Source organism: Muscardinus avellanarius (genome assembly GCF_963383645.1).
Source record: "Muscardinus avellanarius genome assembly, chromosome: 14".
Lineage (NCBI taxonomy): Eukaryota > Metazoa > Chordata > Mammalia > Rodentia > Gliridae > Muscardinus > Muscardinus avellanarius.
Genome location: NC_137800.1, coordinates 40,791,670 through 40,810,329, shown reverse-complemented (window position 1 = coordinate 40,810,329; position 18,660 = coordinate 40,791,670). Strand labels below are relative to the sequence as shown.

Genomic DNA, 18,660 nt, shown 5'->3' with positions numbered 1-18,660 from the left:
AGGGTCTCACTAAGTTTCAGAGGGCCTCACTAAGTAGCTGAGACTGGCCAGAGAACCCAGATCCTCCTGACTAAGCCTCCCCACTACTGGGATTACAAGCATGCACTACCACACCTGGCTTTTAGTCTGTTTTGAGGAGGTGAGAAATTGTAAATTAGATGGAGTTGGACTTACGTATTTTTGAGGAGTTTTATTTCTTCCCCTACATGGTTTGTTCATTCCTTAATGTTTCTTCTAGTTAATTGCCTTTTTTGTTTTTTGTGGCACTGAGCATATGAGGGGCATTCTACCTCTGAGCTACACCCTCAGCCCTATTTTTTATTCTTCATTTTGAGACAGGGTCTAACTAAGTTGCAGAGGGCCTCACTAAGTAGCTGAGGCTGGCCATGAACCTGCAATCCTCCTGTCTCAGCCTCCCAAGTACTATGGTACTAGCGTTCACCTCCTCACCCCAACACCGAGCTTAATTACCATTTTTACCTTGTTTGTGAATTCTAGAAATAGTCCAGAATAGGTGTATATGGCACCGGCCAGGCTTTTCTAATGTGTACATCAGGCACTCTTACCATAGTCTGTATTTCATCTTAAATTTCTCTGAGAACTTAAGTCTGTGGCACATGCTTTTTTATTCACTTTCTAATTTTTTTGTTTTTAAAATAACATTTGTAAAATGTTTTCATGATTACTCATTCATAATACTGATGATTCTATCTGAAGAGGTAAAAAAAGAAGCTTTTTCATAGTATTGGTAATGGACTGTCAAGCAGAAGGAAACTTATCTTGAACCATCTGTGTTCTCTATAGTTTTTCTGGATCATGTTCATAGGGAAAGTAGATCAGTACATTTTCACTTTCCAAAGAAATCATTGGCTTCTGTGGGGGGACAGGAATTGGATAAGGGCTAATTGGGTGTGTGATGCCTCTACCATCTTGTACTCTATTAAGATGTATAATACGGTGCACAAATTTTAAAAAATTTAATAAATTCAAAGACTCACAGAGCATCCAAAAATAAAAAATAAAATTTATATAATGCCCACAGAACTTTGTTAGCAATACAGATTTAAAATATGACAAAGGGGAATATGCAGATATCAGGTAAAATCATAGAATTTTTAAATTAAAAGCTTTTAATAATAAACAGTGAAAATACCAATATGGTATAGATTTTACACATAGTTTGGCTTATACCATACTGTTTTTTGTTTTGTTTTTTGTTTTGTTTTGTGTACTGGGGGTGGAAACCAGAGGCTTTTCTACCTCCAGGCTATACTCCCAGACCTATTTTTATACTTTATTTGGAAACAGGGTCTCACTAAGTTGCCGAGAGCCTCACTAAGTAGCTGAGGCTGGCTTCGAACCTGTATGATCCTCCTGTCTCAGCCTCCTGAGCGCTGGGATTACAAGCATGCGCCACCACGCCCAGCTATACTGTACTGTTTTTAGATTAAATTTGTGTCTTTAACTTTTCTTTTTTCTTATTGGATTATATTTTGAGTGGTTTTAATATTAATATTTAGAATTTGACTATTTCTTATAAGAGGTGCTTATTTAATTTGAAACTTTACTTTTAGATAAGATCATTTTCTATCTAGCATTTTGGGAGAATTTGGAAGTATTTCTATTCTATATTCTTAGACCCAGCTAAATAGGCATAATTTAAGAGTAAGAAAATAGTAGTGACATCTGTGATTCAGAATATAATTTTCTGCTTTGTTATGTACCTAATGCAATGCAGCTAAATTCTTTTTATATGAAGATTATCAAATAAAAATACATTGTTAAAATTTTTGTTCTTGATTAGAATTATTTCATATTTGTAACATCACTATTAGTAATGGGGCAGAAAGTTTTAGTTAGGATTTTTTTTTTCTCAAAGAGACTTTTCCAGGCATTAACCCAGTATAATCTACTTCTACTTTTCCATTGAGTGTGGATCCCTTACTCTTTTGTGTATATGTGTATATAGTTCCTTTTGTCCTTTTAGACTTTCTATCTTATGTTTATATACCTTTTTTCTTTTCTTTTCCTAATTATTTATGATAGGTCAAATTCTTATGGGCTTTTATTGTGAAATTTTCTCTTAACATGATCTTCATGTCATCTCTATTATTCTTTTTTTATTCAACTTTACTAAAACTGTATATTTAATTTTTATTATTTGTGTATGTACTTTGCCATTGGTAGTTGAAACCTGAACATGATGTTAATAGGTATAAGTATTTGTTGGTCTTGTTTTGCAGGCCAGAGATCCTGATCAGGAGCCCATTGAAGAGATAGAAAATCTGAAGAAACAACATGATTTATTAAAAAGGATGTTACAACAGCAGGAGCAACTGCGAGCTCTGCAGGGAAGACAAGCTGCTCTTCTAGCTCTACAGCATAAAGCAGAACAAGCTATTGCTGTAATGGATGATTCTGGTATGCCTTAGTCTTGGAATGTTTTTATAAGCGAGGCTCTGCAGATAATTGTGTTGGGAAATAGATGCGGTTATATAATCAGATCATGATTGTTGATTATTTTAGAAACCTGCATATGAGGCTTACCCTCTACTCTGCTTTTCTCTGGTTATGCAGAAAAGGTTGCAGGGACAACTCCTGGCCATCATACTGTATCGTGCAGACAGACAGCTCGCTCCTCTTTTCGCCAGAGAGTACCCTTGAGAGGTAAAAGGGACAGGATGTAGTTCTGCTTTTTCACCTTAACCTGGTGGCTCTTGATGCTTTTATTTCCAGTTTTTATTTATTTATTTTTTGTGGTACTGGGGTTCCTGGAAGCCCTTCTACTTCCGGGCTACACTCCCACACCTATTTTATATTTTTATTTGGAAACAGGGTCTCTTAAGCCAGCGTGGCTGGCTTTGAACCTGCGCGATCCTCCTGTCTCCACCTCCCAGGCGCGGGGATTACACGCATACACCACCACACCTGGCATATTTTCAGTTTTTATATCTTATTCAACTAGGATTGTTATTTTTTTCTTGCCTTTCAAAGCAGGGCTAAAAATCTTAAGTAAGATAGTGAATAAATTTATAGAGCATCTTTAGCATTCAGTGTTAGTAGTGACCATGGTATTTCAGTTTGATATCCAATTGTATATACTAGCTTCCTTAATTTATACTTATATTCCGTTTCCCTGACACTTAGAAATGTTCATTCTTTCTTCTTCTTCCCTCATATCTATCATTTAGGTGAAAATTGTATTGTTTGTTCTTTTTCATTTTAAAAATAAGATTATTATTAAAACTCAAAAGGTTTTTTAAATTTATTTTTAAATTTTTAGTTGCCAAGTAATAATTGTGTATTTTATGGGATGCAAAAGTGATGAGTTTATGATATACTCTTCTAGTGGCAAAGTTTTATTTTATTATAGTCTTTTCCTATCATCATATTCTAATGAGCATTCTATTTTTGCCAGTGAAGCTAGGTCCTCACTAAGACCACCCTTTTGTGACTTAGTCTATTCTGCTATCCAGACCTAGCCTTCTGTCTTGGTTGATCACTCCCCCCCAATTTTTTTTTTTTTTTTTTACATTTTTATAGAAACTTCATGACTTTCAAGTTACACTTTTGTTATGTAATTAATAATTACACAGACTTGCCCCACCCCCCATTTTCTACCCTTATAAAATTGAAAAGTATCAATGATTTTTATATTTTGGAAATAAGTAATTTAGGGAAAGTAATTAAAATATTCTTAACATAAAGACTAATGCTGGGTGTAGTGGTGCATGCTTGTAATCCCAGCATTCGGGAGGCTGAGACTAGAGTATCATGGTTCATGGACAGCCTCAGCTATTTAGTGAGGCCCTTTGCACCTTAGACCCTGTTTCAAAATAAAGAATAAAAAATAGGGCAGGGGGGAAAGCTCGGAGGTTGAATGCCCCTGGGTTCCATCCCTAGACCCGCCCCCCCCAAAAAAAATAAAAAAAGACTAAAAAAATGCGAGTTTTGTTAAGAACTAACCTCTTCAATATTTTTCAAGTATCAAAGTTTAAAATTTTTCCTTTGGCAGTCATATTCATCTTTAATATTTACATTTATATCATCTCACTTGATCATTATAGAACTGTAAGTTAGTACTCAAAGCTTTTATTCTTACTCCTTTTTTAACCATTATGAGAGAATAAGAATAGAATGAACAGGTTTTGGATTTATTTTATGTCCTACTACTAAAAGGATTTTAGTGTGATAACTTTTTTTTCTTGGTGATACTGGGCATGGAACCCAGGGGCTTTTCTACCTGGGCTATACTCCCAGAACTATTTTATACTTTATTTGTAAATGGTGTCACTGAGTTGCTGAGAGCCTCACTTAGCTCTCAGTAGTAGCTGAGGCTTTAGTATAATTTTAAAACAGATTTGCTTATATATTAGATTTTACAAGGTAACACTGATGAAAAGTCAAGAATATGATATTTAACCTTTAGGAGTATAAGAGAAACAACCTAATTGTTTTTCTTACCATTTGGCAAGTAGCTTATTTTCTGAATTGTAGTTTCTTTCTTTTACACAGAGAGTTTGGACTAGCTATTGGGGTTTCTGTCAGTCCTCAAATTCAGATTTTTCAATGGAAAATATTTTCCTTTAAAACAAGCACTACATAGCCAGTTTCTATTAGAACTGGAGAGTTAGAAATGAAGATAAAGAATGGGATGCTAGAGCAGTAACTATTTTAAAAATTTTTTGCCGCGCGTTGTGGTGCACGCTTGTAATCCCCGCACTTGGGAGGCTGAGACAGGAGGATCACACAGGTTCGAAGCCAGCCTCAGCTACTTAGTGAGGCTTTTGGCAACTTAGTGAGACCCTGTTTCCAAATATAATATATATATATATAAATAGGTCTGGGAATATAGTTCAGAGGTAGAAAGCCTCTGGGTTCTACACCCGGTACCACCCCTAAAAAATTTCTTTTTGTTTTCAGAAAACTGCTTCAGTAAAGGGCATTTTGTTTTTTTACTGAAGACACTAAAATTCATAGTCTTTTACCATGATTTGTATCACGAGCAACTATTTCAATAAATTACCTGTTCTACTCAGTGGGAATAAACTATAGCCATTTGGATCTGACCCACTTTCTGAAACAAAGTTCTATCGAACACAGCCAGGCCTATTTGTTTTGTGTATGTGAATGGTTGCATTTGCCCTGTTATATCACAGTTGGTAGTTAAGGCAAAAGCTATAGTTCCAAAAAAAAGGTAACTTATATTTTGCTATCTGACCCTTTTGTTGTTGTTGTTGTTGTTATTGTTGTCATCATTATGTGATACTGGAGGCTTAACCCAGAAGTGCTCTATCTCTGAGATACACACCCAACTCTGAGACAGGAATATTGCAGGTTCATGGCCGGCCTCAGCAATGTAGAGAGATTCTTATCAATTTAGCAAGACCCTGCTTCAAAAATGAAAATAAAAAGGGCTGAGAGTGTAGCTCAGAGGTAGAATGCCTTGGGTTTCAATCCCAAATATTACCCCCCCAAAAAAGAAAAGTTTCCAGCCCCTGTAATACAATGTTGACTTTATTGGAGGTGGTAGAGATTGAGACCTGTTAGAATCAGATGTGCCTTTTCAGGCCCTACCACTTTCCCTACCATTCCCCTTAACCTCTCCATAGAGCAGTTTAAATCTATTGAGTCACAAAATTTAATTGAGGTGGGCCACTATACTAGAATTTTGCAGTTGTTCCTTATTTTTAAGTTAAAACATAAAATGATTGGTTGGTAGGTAAATTGGTTTCATATTATATCGGTGAGAGTTTCCCTTCAAAATTTCTGTGTAGTTTCTCAAAGATTCAAAAGGTATTTGAACCAGTTGCAGGGTACGTGCCTTTAATCCTAGTACTTAAGAGGCTGAGACAGGAAGAACACAGATTCAAGGCCAGCATCAACAACTTGTTGAGACTCTGTCTCAAAACTTATAAAAGGGTGTCCTGTGGGTGTAGCTCAGTGGTAGAGTTCAGTAGAGTACTTCTGAATTCAGTGTCCAGTACCAAACACACCCACACACAAAGGTGTTTGCTACATTTATATTAATGAGTAGGTATTAATTTTCTTTCTAGTTGTTGGAGAAACTTCAGGTAGCTTATCTGGGGTCAGTATAACATCTGAACTAAATGAAGAATTGAATGATTTAATTCAGCGTTTTCATAATCAGCTTCGTGATTCTCAGGTAACTTAATTTTTTAGTATGACTAAGTTTAAAATAACATTAATTAGAACAAAGTTTCTCAAACTTGTAAGCATAAATATCACCTGGCACCCTTATTTTTTAAAAATTATGTAAATGTCTGTGGAGTACCTTTACCTCCAAAGTTATGATTTTATAAGATTTGAATAGGCTTTCCCCTATATAATTCTACTGCTACTGCTCTGGGGACTGTACTTTGTGAAGCACTAAATTAGTGGGAAGTATACTTTGAATGAAGTTAAGTGAAATTTTTCTTTTTGTATGCAATTAAATAATACATTCTTTTTAAAAAAACTTATATTAGGTTTAAGTCTGTCTACAATATTTTGTTTTACTAACAATTTAGTGCTTAAGTTTGAGAGTTAATGAGTTATTTGATGACCTTTGTAAATAATGATATTAATGTATGTTTTCAATATGTGGGTTTTGTGTAAGAAAGGATAAATTTTTTTCCCCCACTGGAAATAAGTATGATTGAAGATGTGGTATCTCCTAACCTCTTGCTGACCAAATGAAAATAAGAGAATCTAGTACAAGCACTTTAGAACTTACTTAGCAATATTTAGTACATTTTTTCTAGTGACCTTGTCATGGCCTATTGTAAAGAAGCTCTTAGATAAAGAAGTAAATATAATAACAGTCATGGCAATATTGTATTAATAGCAAAAACAGAACCAAAATAAATGTCCACAAACAGGAAAGTGAATTGATAAATTATGACATACTAGAGTGAAATTCTATACAGCAGATACAGTAAAGGAACAGAATGAAACCAGAGTTTTAGAAAGGTTTTGCTTTATATTTATATTTATATTTATGAGCTGGGCGTCGTGGCACACTTATAATCTCAGCATTTGGGAGGCTGGACAGGATGATAACAGTTTGCAGACAGCCTCAGCTACTTAGTGAGGCTCTCTGCAACTTAGTGAGACCCTGTTTCAAAATAAGGAATAAAAAATAGGGCAGGGGGTGTAGCTTGGAGATCGAATGGCCCTGGGTTCCATCCCCAGGCCTGCAAAAAAAAAAAAAAAAAAAATGTGTTTTATGGATACATGCATAGATGTTATAAAACAATTCTAGATTGAGGTTGCCTCTGTAGAGGGTAATAGGATTAGGGAAGAATGCATACAGACCTTTAGCTATATCTAACTTTCTTTTTCTCTTAAATTAAAAGAATGGGCACAAATGTAGGCAAATTTGAAAAGGTTAGTGGTAGGAATCTATTATCTTATTCTTCAGCCTGATTGCATTCTTGAAATGTTTCATAATTTAGGGGAGGAAAAAAAGTATGCCAGGAGTAGTGTTTTGTGCCTATAATCCCAACTACTTGGGAGTCTGAGGCAGGAGGATGGCAAGTTCAAACCCTGCTTGGGCAACTTAGCCAAAACACTGTCTAAAATTAAAAAGAGTTGGGGGTTGGGAGCTCAGTATTTAGTGAGGCCTCTGCATCTTAGTGAAACCCTTAGTGAATCATAATAAGAAATAAAAGGTAGGGTTGGGGGGTGTAGCTTGGAGGTAGAATGTCCCTGGGTTTGATCCCCAGTACCAGACACACAAAAAAGGGCTGGGAGTATAGTTCAGAGGTAAAATACTCCTGGGTTCAATCCATAGTAGCACTGACATGTGGGGGCAGGGGAGAGAAGAGCATAGGATAGAAATGGTAGGGAAATTTGATAGGTTAGGATGGTAAAATTTGTAGTGCTGGTTCTAAAATAAGAGAATAAGATTTTTGAAGGTTTATTCTATATTAAATGTGGCATTATTAGCACTTAATTTGATCCATACATAGTATCCAGTGAATCAAAGACCATACTGTATGGTTATATGTGTCTATAAAACCGTATATATGCTGTAGTGGCATATTAGGAAATAGTGTTTAATGTGGGAGTAGGAATGGCAGCAGAATATACCCACTGGTGCATTGTTGGCAGTTATATCTCTTAAAAAGAATATACATTTTCAAAATAAGACCACAACTTTTTTTTGTGTGTGTGTGTGATACTAGGGGTGGAATCCAGGGGCATTCTACCTCCAAGCTATACCCCGAGCCCTATTCTTGATTCTTTATTTTGAAACAGGGCCTCATTGAGTCTTGAAGGGCCTCACTAAGTAGGTGAGGCTGTCCGCGAACTGCATTCCTCCAGTCTCAACCTCCAGAATGCTGAGATTACAAGCGTTCGCCACCACACCCAGCGGACTGCAACTTTTAATTGACTTTATCTTAATTTTGCTTTTTTCTATCTTTTTTTTAAAAAAATAAGCCTCCAGCTGTTCCAGACAACAGAAGACAGGCAGAAAGTCTTTCATTAACTAGGGAGGTTTCCCAGAGCAGAAATCCATCAGTTTCAGATCAATTACCTGATGAGAAAGTCCAGCTTTTTAGCAAAATGAGAGTACTACAGGAAAAGAAACAAAAAATGGACAAATTACTTGGAGAACTTCATACACTTCGAGATCAGCATCTGAACAATTCATCATGTAAGTAAATCTGGTTCAGCAGTTTTATATAGAGGGCATAATAGGCATATCTGCTGGCACATAATAGTTATTTAGTAAGTATTTGATGCATGAATGAATACAGTTTCTCAAGAACTTTGTAACTTTGATAGAGATAAAACTTAAGTGTAAAAAACTTACATAACAGGCCAATCACTATATGGTAAATGGTGAATCTTTTCAAAAAAGGAAAAGAACAAAGTTGGGCCTTAAAAAAATTGGTAGGATTTTAATAAGGAAAAAAGTAGGAGAAAAATAACATATTTGGACATAGCACTGCATTTTATAGCATGTATTCAGAATTTTCCCTAAGGAAAGACAAATCCAATGTACCTGTACCTTTTTAAATCCAGAAGCTATGGTCTAAGAGTATAGCTCAGCAATAGTGTGATTGCTTCACATACTTGATGGGGTTTGATCTGCAGAACCACAGAGAATAAAAGTTAAAAAAAAAAAAAGCTTGAAAATATGAGACATGGATTTATAGAATATTTAGCAAAAAGTGAGATGTAAAAAATTTATATAGCACATGCATTTTCATGCAGAAAGTCTTACAGTTTACAACCACTGGAGTTATATTTTTTAAATGTATAAATAGAAATCAGCGATGAGTACATGTTTGTACATACAAGTTTTTTACTCCAATAAGTTGTATGAATATAATGCACCAATATAAAAAAAATAAAAAATAAAATAAATGTATAAATAGCCATCTCAGAAAGAGACTTTTGTATTCTATAAATGTTTTACTTGCTGTAATTATTTTTATTTATTATTATTTTGGTGCTAGGTATTGAATCCAAACTTTACACCCAGCCCACTCTGTCTAATTTAGACCTAACCTAGACTAGTTTACCCCTTCTCAAGGCTTCCTGTTCCTTATGGGAACAATTAGTGAAATAGAGACTTGAGCATTGGAAATTGAAGTTAGTAAGGACAACCATAACTGGCCACTTCACATTTCATTTGCTGTCTTATTAAAGAAAAGGAATAAAAACACCATCTCAGGAGTTCTCTTCTTTGTTCTCCACACATCTCCTGTTTTTCTGCCACAAGAACCTATTTTGGCCCTGGAGCATATTCCTTTTCCCTGATCTCTGATAATAATCTCTAGAGTGTATCCCATATGTACCCCATAATTGTACCTGTCCCAGTACCTGTCTTTTACAACCAGGAAGACAGCTAAAAATAACCTTAAAAATTTGAAAGCAGCCAGGCTTGGGAGCCTGAGACAAGAGGATCGCAGGTTCGCAGCCAGCCTCAGCTACTTAGGCCCTTTGCAACTTTGTGAGAGACTGTTTCAAAATAAAGAATAAAAAATCGGTCTGGGGGTATTGTCAGAGGTTGAATGCCCTCGGGTTCCATCCCCAATACCACAAAAAAACCCACAAAAATTTGAAAGCTGTGCCTATGGCCTTTAATCAGTTTAATACACATCAAGTAGCATTCTGCCTACTGAAAACACTAAAAAGCAGCCATTTTTTCCACTGGGAAGCAATGTGAGAACAGAAGCAAAAGGTAAAATGGTACAGGCTCAAAGTCAAGAATACAGTGAAGAGGGTACTGAGAACCAGCTTCAGCAAAGTGAGCAGCAAACAGTGATGACAAGAGTTTTGAAGTGGTAGGAGGTAGAAAAGTGCAAAACTCTAAACTTTCATTAATTGCCCTTGAAGACATAGATATCTGTTTGATGCATATGGACAGAAAAGTAAAATTTAGTTCAAGGACTCTAGAGGCTTAGTTATTATCTAATTAGGAAGTTTTTTTGCTACCTAGCATTTCATGGTATGGATGTCCCACAGTCATGTTAACACTTTGTCTCCTGGAGCAAAAAAAGCTCCATCTTGGTAGCCAGACCTATAGGTTTTGGATTTGAAAAAAAATCTCATAAAAACCTAATCAGCTGAGACTGCCCTATAATGGTTTGCAGATTATGAACTGTGCATAATATGTAGTGGCTGTATTTAATCTAACCTAGAGCCAAGTTTCTCAGAGTATTTTTCTAGCTATTTTTCCAATATAAAGTGTCAACTAACAATTTAAATGATTAATGATTGTTTCTTTGTCTATATTTAAGCAAAGTATGAATAAGTGTTGCTTGGTGCCATGTTTATGTATGGTAACTGGTAATTGTTTTCTTTTCCATAGTTGTACCTTCTTCGGCCTCTCCACAAAGGAGTGGGGATCAGAGAAGTACATCTTCAGCCCCCTCTGCTCCTGTAGGCTTGACACCAGTTGTCAATGGAGAACCCAGTAGCATTACATCAGCTGTTCCTTATCCCACCACACCTCTAGTTGCTCAGAATGACAGTGAAAATGAAAGCCATCTAAATCCAACTGAAAAACTCCAGTAAAACATTTTTTACAATTATTGTTCATATAGATTATAATTAAATAATAGAGATAATTTTTGTGTTGAAAATTTTGGGGGGAAATTTAATAATTGAACTCATTTAAGAAGAGAAACCTTAAGTGTTCTGGTAGAAGAGAAGTATATTACATGTACATTTTATGAGTTGTCAAAAGAGAAAAGTTACATTATAACAGGTAATTTTTGCAAACATGTTATTTTCTTGTTTTTCAAAGAAAGAAAAATATCTAGGACTAATGAAAATGCTTTTTTGTATGTGTATGGCACTGGGGATTGAATTTAGGGTCATTTTTACTGCTGAGCTACAAAGCAGGGCCTCACTAGGTTGATGAGAGTCTCATTACTTTTTTGTTCTTTTTTTCCAGCATTGGAGATAGAACTGAGGGGATACACCCCCAAGCCATATAAAAAATTTATATAAAATAAAGAATAAAAAATTTAATACTCGGAGGTATTTATTCCTACCTTTGAGCTAACACTCTAAGCCCTGTTTTTTATTCTTTATTTTGAAACAGGGTCTCACTGAGTTGCCAAAAGCCTCACTAAATAGCTGAGGCTGTCTGGGAACCGCAGTCCTCCTGTCTCTGCCTCCCAAATGCTGGGATTACAAGAATGAACCACCATGCCCAGGCCAAGTCTCACTACTTCTGAGGCTTTCTTCCAAACTGCAGTCTCCCATCTCAGCCTCCCATAGTTAAAATACTTCTATATTCAAATGAGAGAGCCCAAACTCTAGAGTCATATAGTTCTGAAATTATATCATCCCAGGCTATTTCACTGTGGACAAACTACTTTGAAAGCCTCTGTTTCCTTATCTACAAAGTAGGGATGATACTTGTTCCTAAAAGTTTTCTTTAGCCAGGTGTGGTGGTGCACGCTTTTAATCCCCGCGCTTGGGAGATGGAGACAGGAGGATCGCACTGGTTCAAAGCCAGCCTCCCTGGCTTAAGAGACCCTGTTTCCAAATAAAAACATAAAATAGGTCTGGGAGTGTAGCCCAGAGGTAGAAGGGTTTCCAGGAACCCCAGCACCACCCAAAAAAAAAAAAAAAGCAATATTATAGTTTGAAGCACTTGGAAAATTCAGCAAAGAAATTGTTAGTTTGGTAACAATATTATATAATTTACAGAAATTGGGAGCCTTCACTAAATTTTCAGTAATGTGGACACACCTGATTTGCCTGAGGTAGTATTTGAATTGAGTGTTTAGTACTTCATGCTTTTGACACTTAGGAAGAAACCCAGAAGTACTTTTGACATTGAGTTTTCTGCTGGTAGCATTTTCATCTGCTTAATATGAACAAGTAAATTGAAATTGACTTTTTTATGCTTTTGTCTCTAATACAACATTAGAATAAAGTAATAAGATTTTTTAGTAAGCCATACTTCACATTAAACTTGTTGCTTTATTAAATCAAATCCTTTGGATATTTACATCTGAAATATTTTGTGACTGGCTCCTATTAATATAAAAATAAATTTATGCTTTTCTATTTAAGGTGTTTTGTTTTTGCTTTGCTAAGATAGGTGTTACTATTATTTTTTAATCAGGAAATTAAATGAGGTTCGAAAGAGATTGAATGAATTAAGAGAATTAGTTCATTATTATGAGCAAACATCAGATATGATGACAGATGCTGTAAATGAAAACACAAAAGATGAAGAAACTGAAGAGTCAGAATATGATTCTGAACATGAAAATTCTGAACCTGTTACTAATATACGGTAAGAACTTTTTCTAATGTATTTGTCATAATCTAATACTTTTAGTGCGCGGGAAAAACTCTTCAATAAAGTGCTTATTATTAGCCTTTTATTTAAGTTTTTCTCTCCCAAGTCTACTATTTTGGTCATTGTAATCATTCTTGCTCTATAGAAAAGGTAAGTATTGAGTATATTAAGTAGTTTAGTACATTTCTGTTTGACAGAACAAATGTAAGTTAATTATAAATATCTAACCTAGCATTTTTAGTTTTTTGTTTTTCTTCATAACTTTCTATTTTTCTTTTCTTTTCTTTTGGTACTAGAGATGGAACCCTGAGTTATTCTACCTTAGATTTATACCCCCAGCCTTTTCTTTCTTTCTTTTTTTGGTGGTATTGGGGTTCCTGGAAGCCCTTCTACCTCCAGGCTACACTCCCAGACCTATTTTTATATTTTTATTTGGAAACAGGGTCTCCTAAGCCACCAAGCGCAGCTGGCTTCAAACCTGCGTGATCCTCCTGTCTCTGCCTCCCAAGCGCGGGGATTACAAGCGTGTGCCACCACGCCCGGCTTCTTTCTTTTTTTTTAAAACAGGATCTTGCTAGACTGCTGAGAGTAGCTACATTGCTAAGGCTGTCATTGAACCTGAGATTCTTCTCTCTCAGCCTTCCAAGTACTGTGATTATAGATGTACACCATCACACCCTGCTTTCTTCATAAATTTCTGAATAACACATATGCAAAAGTTAATGAAGCCAGATGTAATGATTCATGCTTGTAATTGTAGTTACTTGAGAGGCTGAGACAGGAGCATCAGAAGTTTGAAGCCAGCTTCAGCAACTGTGCTCTCAGCAATGTAATGCAACACTGTGTCTAAATAAAAAATAAAATAGGTCTGGGAGTGTAGTACCAGAGGTACAAGTGCAGCTCCTGGGTTCCAAAAGAAAGTTAATAAATAGGAGGAGTTGATTATTTATTTTGGACTAGTTTGAAACTATTTTACTAAAGCTCTGAAAGTTTGATTTTATATTTTTAACCTTAAATAATTTCAAGTTGTTTTCTTTCTTTCAGAAATCCACAAGTAGCTGCTACGTGGAATGAAGTTAATAGTAATGCACAATGTGTTTCTAATAATAGAGATGGGAGGTCAGTTAATTCTAATTGTGAAATTAATAACAGATCTGCTACCAACATCAGGGCTCTAAACATGCCTCCTTCTTTAGGTATGATTGACTGTTTATAGGTAGTGTTATCATATTTTTATGAAGTAGATTTTCTTTCAATATTTTTAGGTTTATTTTAAAATTAATGATTTTAATGATACGTGTTTTTAGCAGATTGTCGATACAGTAGGGAAGGAGAACAGGGGATGCATGTAGCACAAGGTGAAGATGAAGAAGAGGAAGAAGAAGCAGAAGAGGAGGGCGTCAGTAGAGCTTCATTATCTAGTCATAGGAGCAGTCTGGTTGATGAGGCTCCAGAAGATGCAGAATTTGAACAAAAGATCAATAGACTTATGGCTGCAAAACAGAAACTTAGACAGCTACAAGATCTTGTTGCTATGGTGCAGGTAAATGCTACCTATTTGTTAAATAGTACAGCCTTATACAGTTTGTGTATGTGGTTGATAATTATGTTGGTATATATACTAGTATGCTCTATCTGTCCATCCAACTCAGGGCATTGGATATGCTAGGCAGGCACTCTACCACTGAGCTGCATTCCCAGCTCTTCATCTATTTCTTAGATGCCAGTTTTAATGACTTAATACTTTATATGTTGTATATTAAACATCAACAAATTTTTTTGTATTAAGGTGAGTTAAATATTTTAGTCTTTTTGAGGCATAAAATCTTTATCACAACTTCTAAGTTGTAAAAACAGTTATATGTAAACAAATGAGGATGGTTTCAGAATAGCTGTACTTATAAATCCAGGGTTTTGGTTTTGTTTTTGCTGATGTTACTGGCCTTATAACTTGCAGCTCTTATAACAGTGAGATGGATATTAAATAGAATGAAGAGGTGTTAATTGCCCGAGGTCATATACAACTATCAGACCCAAAATTTAAACACTCTTATTCCAGAGCCCAAGATCTTAACCCACTTAGTATAAAAATAAGCAAAACCATGTTATCTTATTCAGTAAGACCAGATAAGTAAGGTTGTATGTGTGTGTTTTTGCTGGTGATTTAAACTCAGGTATTGTGCATACTAGACAAACACTCAACTACAGAGCTACATTCCCAGCCTTTTTTGAGACATGATCTCACTGTGCTGCTCAGGCTGGCCTTTGAATTTGTAATCTTCCTGCTGCAGCCTCCCAAGTAAGTGGCATTACAGAGAGATACCACTGTGTCTGGCTTGTACATTTTTGGAAAAAAAGCCTTTTTATGTTTATCTGGAATAGATATGAAAAAATTAAATTGTGGAATAGTTTATGTATATTTTAATATAATGGATACTGTTTAATTGCTGCCTAGGATAATTATATTGATACTCTAAGCTATGATATATGAGTCCATTTTCTTGTACCTTCTATTACATTTTCTTATGTTGATATACTAAAGTTTAACTATTAGTATGATTGGTTTTTGGCTTTTCCCACATTTTCTCTATTATAAGAAGAGCTGTTGAGGAAAAGAGGGTGCAAACATATAGAAGTTTGTATATATGCATATATTTCTTGTTGCTTATGTATTCAAAGTGTATCTGAAAGGATACCTAAACTAACAGTGTTTATCGCCTATGGTGAATGAAAAAACTGTAAAGGAGACTTTTCTAAATGTCTTTTGCTTTTGGTATTTTATCATAACTGTATTGCCATTTGGAGAAATTAAAAGTGATTATAAAGCAAATAATATTAATAAGTTAGCCAGACACGGTGGCAGATGCTTGCAATTTCCATACTTGGAAGGCTGAGACAGGAAGATTACAGGTTTGTGGCCAACCTCAGCATTTTAACAAGGCTCTCCGCAATTTATTGAGACCCTATTTCAAAATAAAAAATAAAATAGGTCTGGGGCATAAAATGCCCCTTGGTTCAATCCCCAGCACCACCAAAAATAAAAAATAAAGTAATAAATATCTTGAATATATTGCGTTTGTAATTTCTTATTTCTTTTTAAGATTTTGTTCTCTAGAGAGATGGACTAAAGTGGGACTATTAGATCAGAAATAACTGGTGGCTTATGATGAATCAGCCTAATTTTAGGCTTATATTGAATGATACTCTTGCTTTAGGGAGTGTTCTAAGATCTAAAATACATATGAAAACTGCAAACCATAGAGTTTAAAGGCTTCCGAGCGCGCGCACGCACACACACACACACACACACACACACAAATTTTTTTCTTTTTTTTTTGGCTGGCAGTATTGGGGATGGAACCTAGGGGCAGTCTACCTCCGAGATATACCCCAGCCCTGTTTTTTATTCTTTATTTTGAAATGGGGTGTCACTGGGTTGCAAAGGGCCTCACTAAGTAGCTGAGGCTGTCGGTGAACCGTGATCCTCCTGTCTCAGCCTCCCAAAAGCTAGGATTATAAGCATGAGCCTCCACACCCAGCTTGTGCGCATGCGCGCGCGCGCTCTCTCTCTCTCTCTCTCTCTCTCTCTCTATATATATATATATATATATATATTTTTTTTTTTTTTTTTTTTTTTTTCTGAAACAAGGTCTCACCAAGTTGCTGAGGCGGGCCTTGAAACAGTAATCCTCCTGTTTCAGCCTCCCAAGTATTGAAATTACAGGTATATGCCACAACTGGCTAAATGAAGTTCTTTCTCCTGTACCTTTATTTGTTTTTTGTTTTTGTTTTTTTGTGTGGGTTTTTTTTTTGTGTGTGTGTGTGTGTGTGGTACTGGGGTTCCTGGAAGCCCTTCTACCTCTGGGCTATACTCCCAGACCTATTTTTATATTTTTATTTGGAAACAGGGTCTCTTACGCCAGCGCGACTGGCTTTGAACCTGCGCGATCCTCCTGTCTCCGCCTCCCAAGCGCAGGGATTGCAAGCGCCCGGCCTGTAACTTTATTTGTATCCTTGTTCCAAGGGTCACAGGAGGTAGTCTAAACAGTTATGTAGTTGTATGATTATATGAAACTGTTACCGCTTCTGATTTGATTACCCTAGATAATTTAAGAGCAAGGCCCTTATGAAACCTTATATATCTTGTAAGCCTCCAGATATCCATCTCTTACTTTCCTAGTTTGTGAGGCAGGGCATGTTAAATTGATAATACTGTAGTTACTTTCTCAGATTTCTATTAGTGCTGTAGTTTTTATCATTTCAGTTGTTTGGGTACCCTCATCTACCACCTGAAATTTCAGGCAGCTTTATTTTGCATTGTTTCTCACACGTTAGTGTTTGACTTTTTATTCTTTGAAAATACTTTACGGGAGCCAGGTACCAGATGCAAAAGCCAGAATAGCACTATCTCTCAGAACTTGGTTAGACAGTTTTATAGCTAAGAATCAGCTTTCTTCATTCTTTTAACAGAGAAATATTTTCAAAATTTAAAATTTCGATTGAGCTGGGCATGGTGGCACATGCTTGTAATCCCTGCGCTTGGGAGGCGGAGACAGGAGGATCCTGCAAGTTCGAAGCCAGCTGTGCTGGCTTAAGAGACCCTGTTTCCAAAAATAAAAAAGTATAAAATAGGTCTGGGAGTGTAGTTCCGAGGTAGAAGGGCTTCCAGGAACCCCAGTACCACCACCAAAAAAAAAAAAAAAGAAAAAAAAAAAAGAAAAAAAATTTTAATTGAGCTCTTCAGAGAAAAAACAAAATCCAGGGCTAATTATTTTCAGGGAATTGCAAGAGTTAATTCTCAGACCCTTATTTTAATAATCACATTAATTTTAACAAGAAATACTATCTACTATTACTAGTAAGATAAGGACTTTGGATGTTTTCCCAGTAATTATAATACATATGAAATGGGGTAGTTTTATTATAGTTCGTATTATAAATACTGGTACTTTGCTGGGCATGGTGGAGCATGCTTGTAATCCCTGCACTTGGGAGGCAGAGACAGGAGGATCGCGCAGATTTGAAGCCTGCCTTGCTGGCTTAAGACCCTGTTTCCAAATAAAAAACATAACATATAACATAGGTCTGGGAGTGTAGCCCAGAGATAGAAGGGTTCCATCCTCATACCACCAAAATAAATAAATAAATAAATAAATAAATAAATAAATAAATAAATGCTGGTACCTTTTTGACAAGTGTTTCAGTCAGCATTGTTACCCCTGTAATCCAGCACCTAACACAAAATTTAAAGGAAGAAAGATTTGCCTACAGGTCTGTAGATTTTATTCCATGCATAATCCATTTCTACCAGCTGCCAAGTCTTTAGGGCATGAGGGCAGGAAGCAGAGAAAAGGAGAGCACTTGTTATCAGTTCATGGCTGCAGGGGAGAGAGAGGAATTAGAAGCTGCAGCAGCCTGGGAAAACTGTCTTGGGCCACCCCGAGGCACTTACCAGCAGCCAAATCCTTCCCCCATCATGGCTGCCTTGGAGACATGAGGTCTGGGGGACATTCTAAATCCAAATCATATCCAAAACATAGTGAAACAGGGTTTCTTGAGAAGAAACACAGCGTTTCCTTACCAGATTCTTGTCAGCAGCGATGGAAGAATGATACCCGCAGATGGCAGGAAGGGGAGCAAGAAGTTTATTGGAAACAGCAGGGAATAGGGAAAAGTGGCAGAACCACCCCTAAGGGCTGTCGGGACTCTGGTGCCCAGCAGCTGCCTTCAGGACAATACTTGAGGGTAGCCCAAGACAAATGCCTTCAGTTGCAAGCTGCTTTCTCCCAAAGTCCACACGATCTGCCAGAAAAGAAGTGCAGGTCACCCCTAGGGGCCCTGGTTGGCCTTGATGTCCAGCGGAGGCCTTCAGGTCACTA

At 36.3% G+C, this 18,660-nt stretch overlaps 1 protein-coding gene across 2 annotated transcripts in view; it reads left to right on the top strand.

The window, feature by feature from the left end:
• The window catches only part of PCM1 (pericentriolar material 1), a gene marked incomplete at both ends in the record, with an annotated part of 99,300 nt that overhangs the window by 12,244 nt on the left and 68,396 nt on the right, over positions 1 to 18,660 (top strand). For both annotated transcript variants that reach the window (XM_080710063.1, XM_080710062.1), the window contains 7 exons: positions 2,244 to 2,421; positions 6,057 to 6,166; positions 8,446 to 8,662; positions 10,829 to 11,030; positions 12,602 to 12,775; positions 13,826 to 13,977; positions 14,089 to 14,324. In XM_080710063.1, coding sequence (XP_080566189.1) covers positions 2,244 to 2,421; positions 6,057 to 6,166; positions 8,446 to 8,662; positions 10,829 to 11,030; positions 12,602 to 12,775; positions 13,826 to 13,977; positions 14,089 to 14,324 — 1,269 coding nt within the window. The remainder of the gene's footprint in view (positions 1 to 2,243; positions 2,422 to 6,056; positions 6,167 to 8,445; positions 8,663 to 10,828; positions 11,031 to 12,601; positions 12,776 to 13,825; positions 13,978 to 14,088; positions 14,325 to 18,660) is intronic.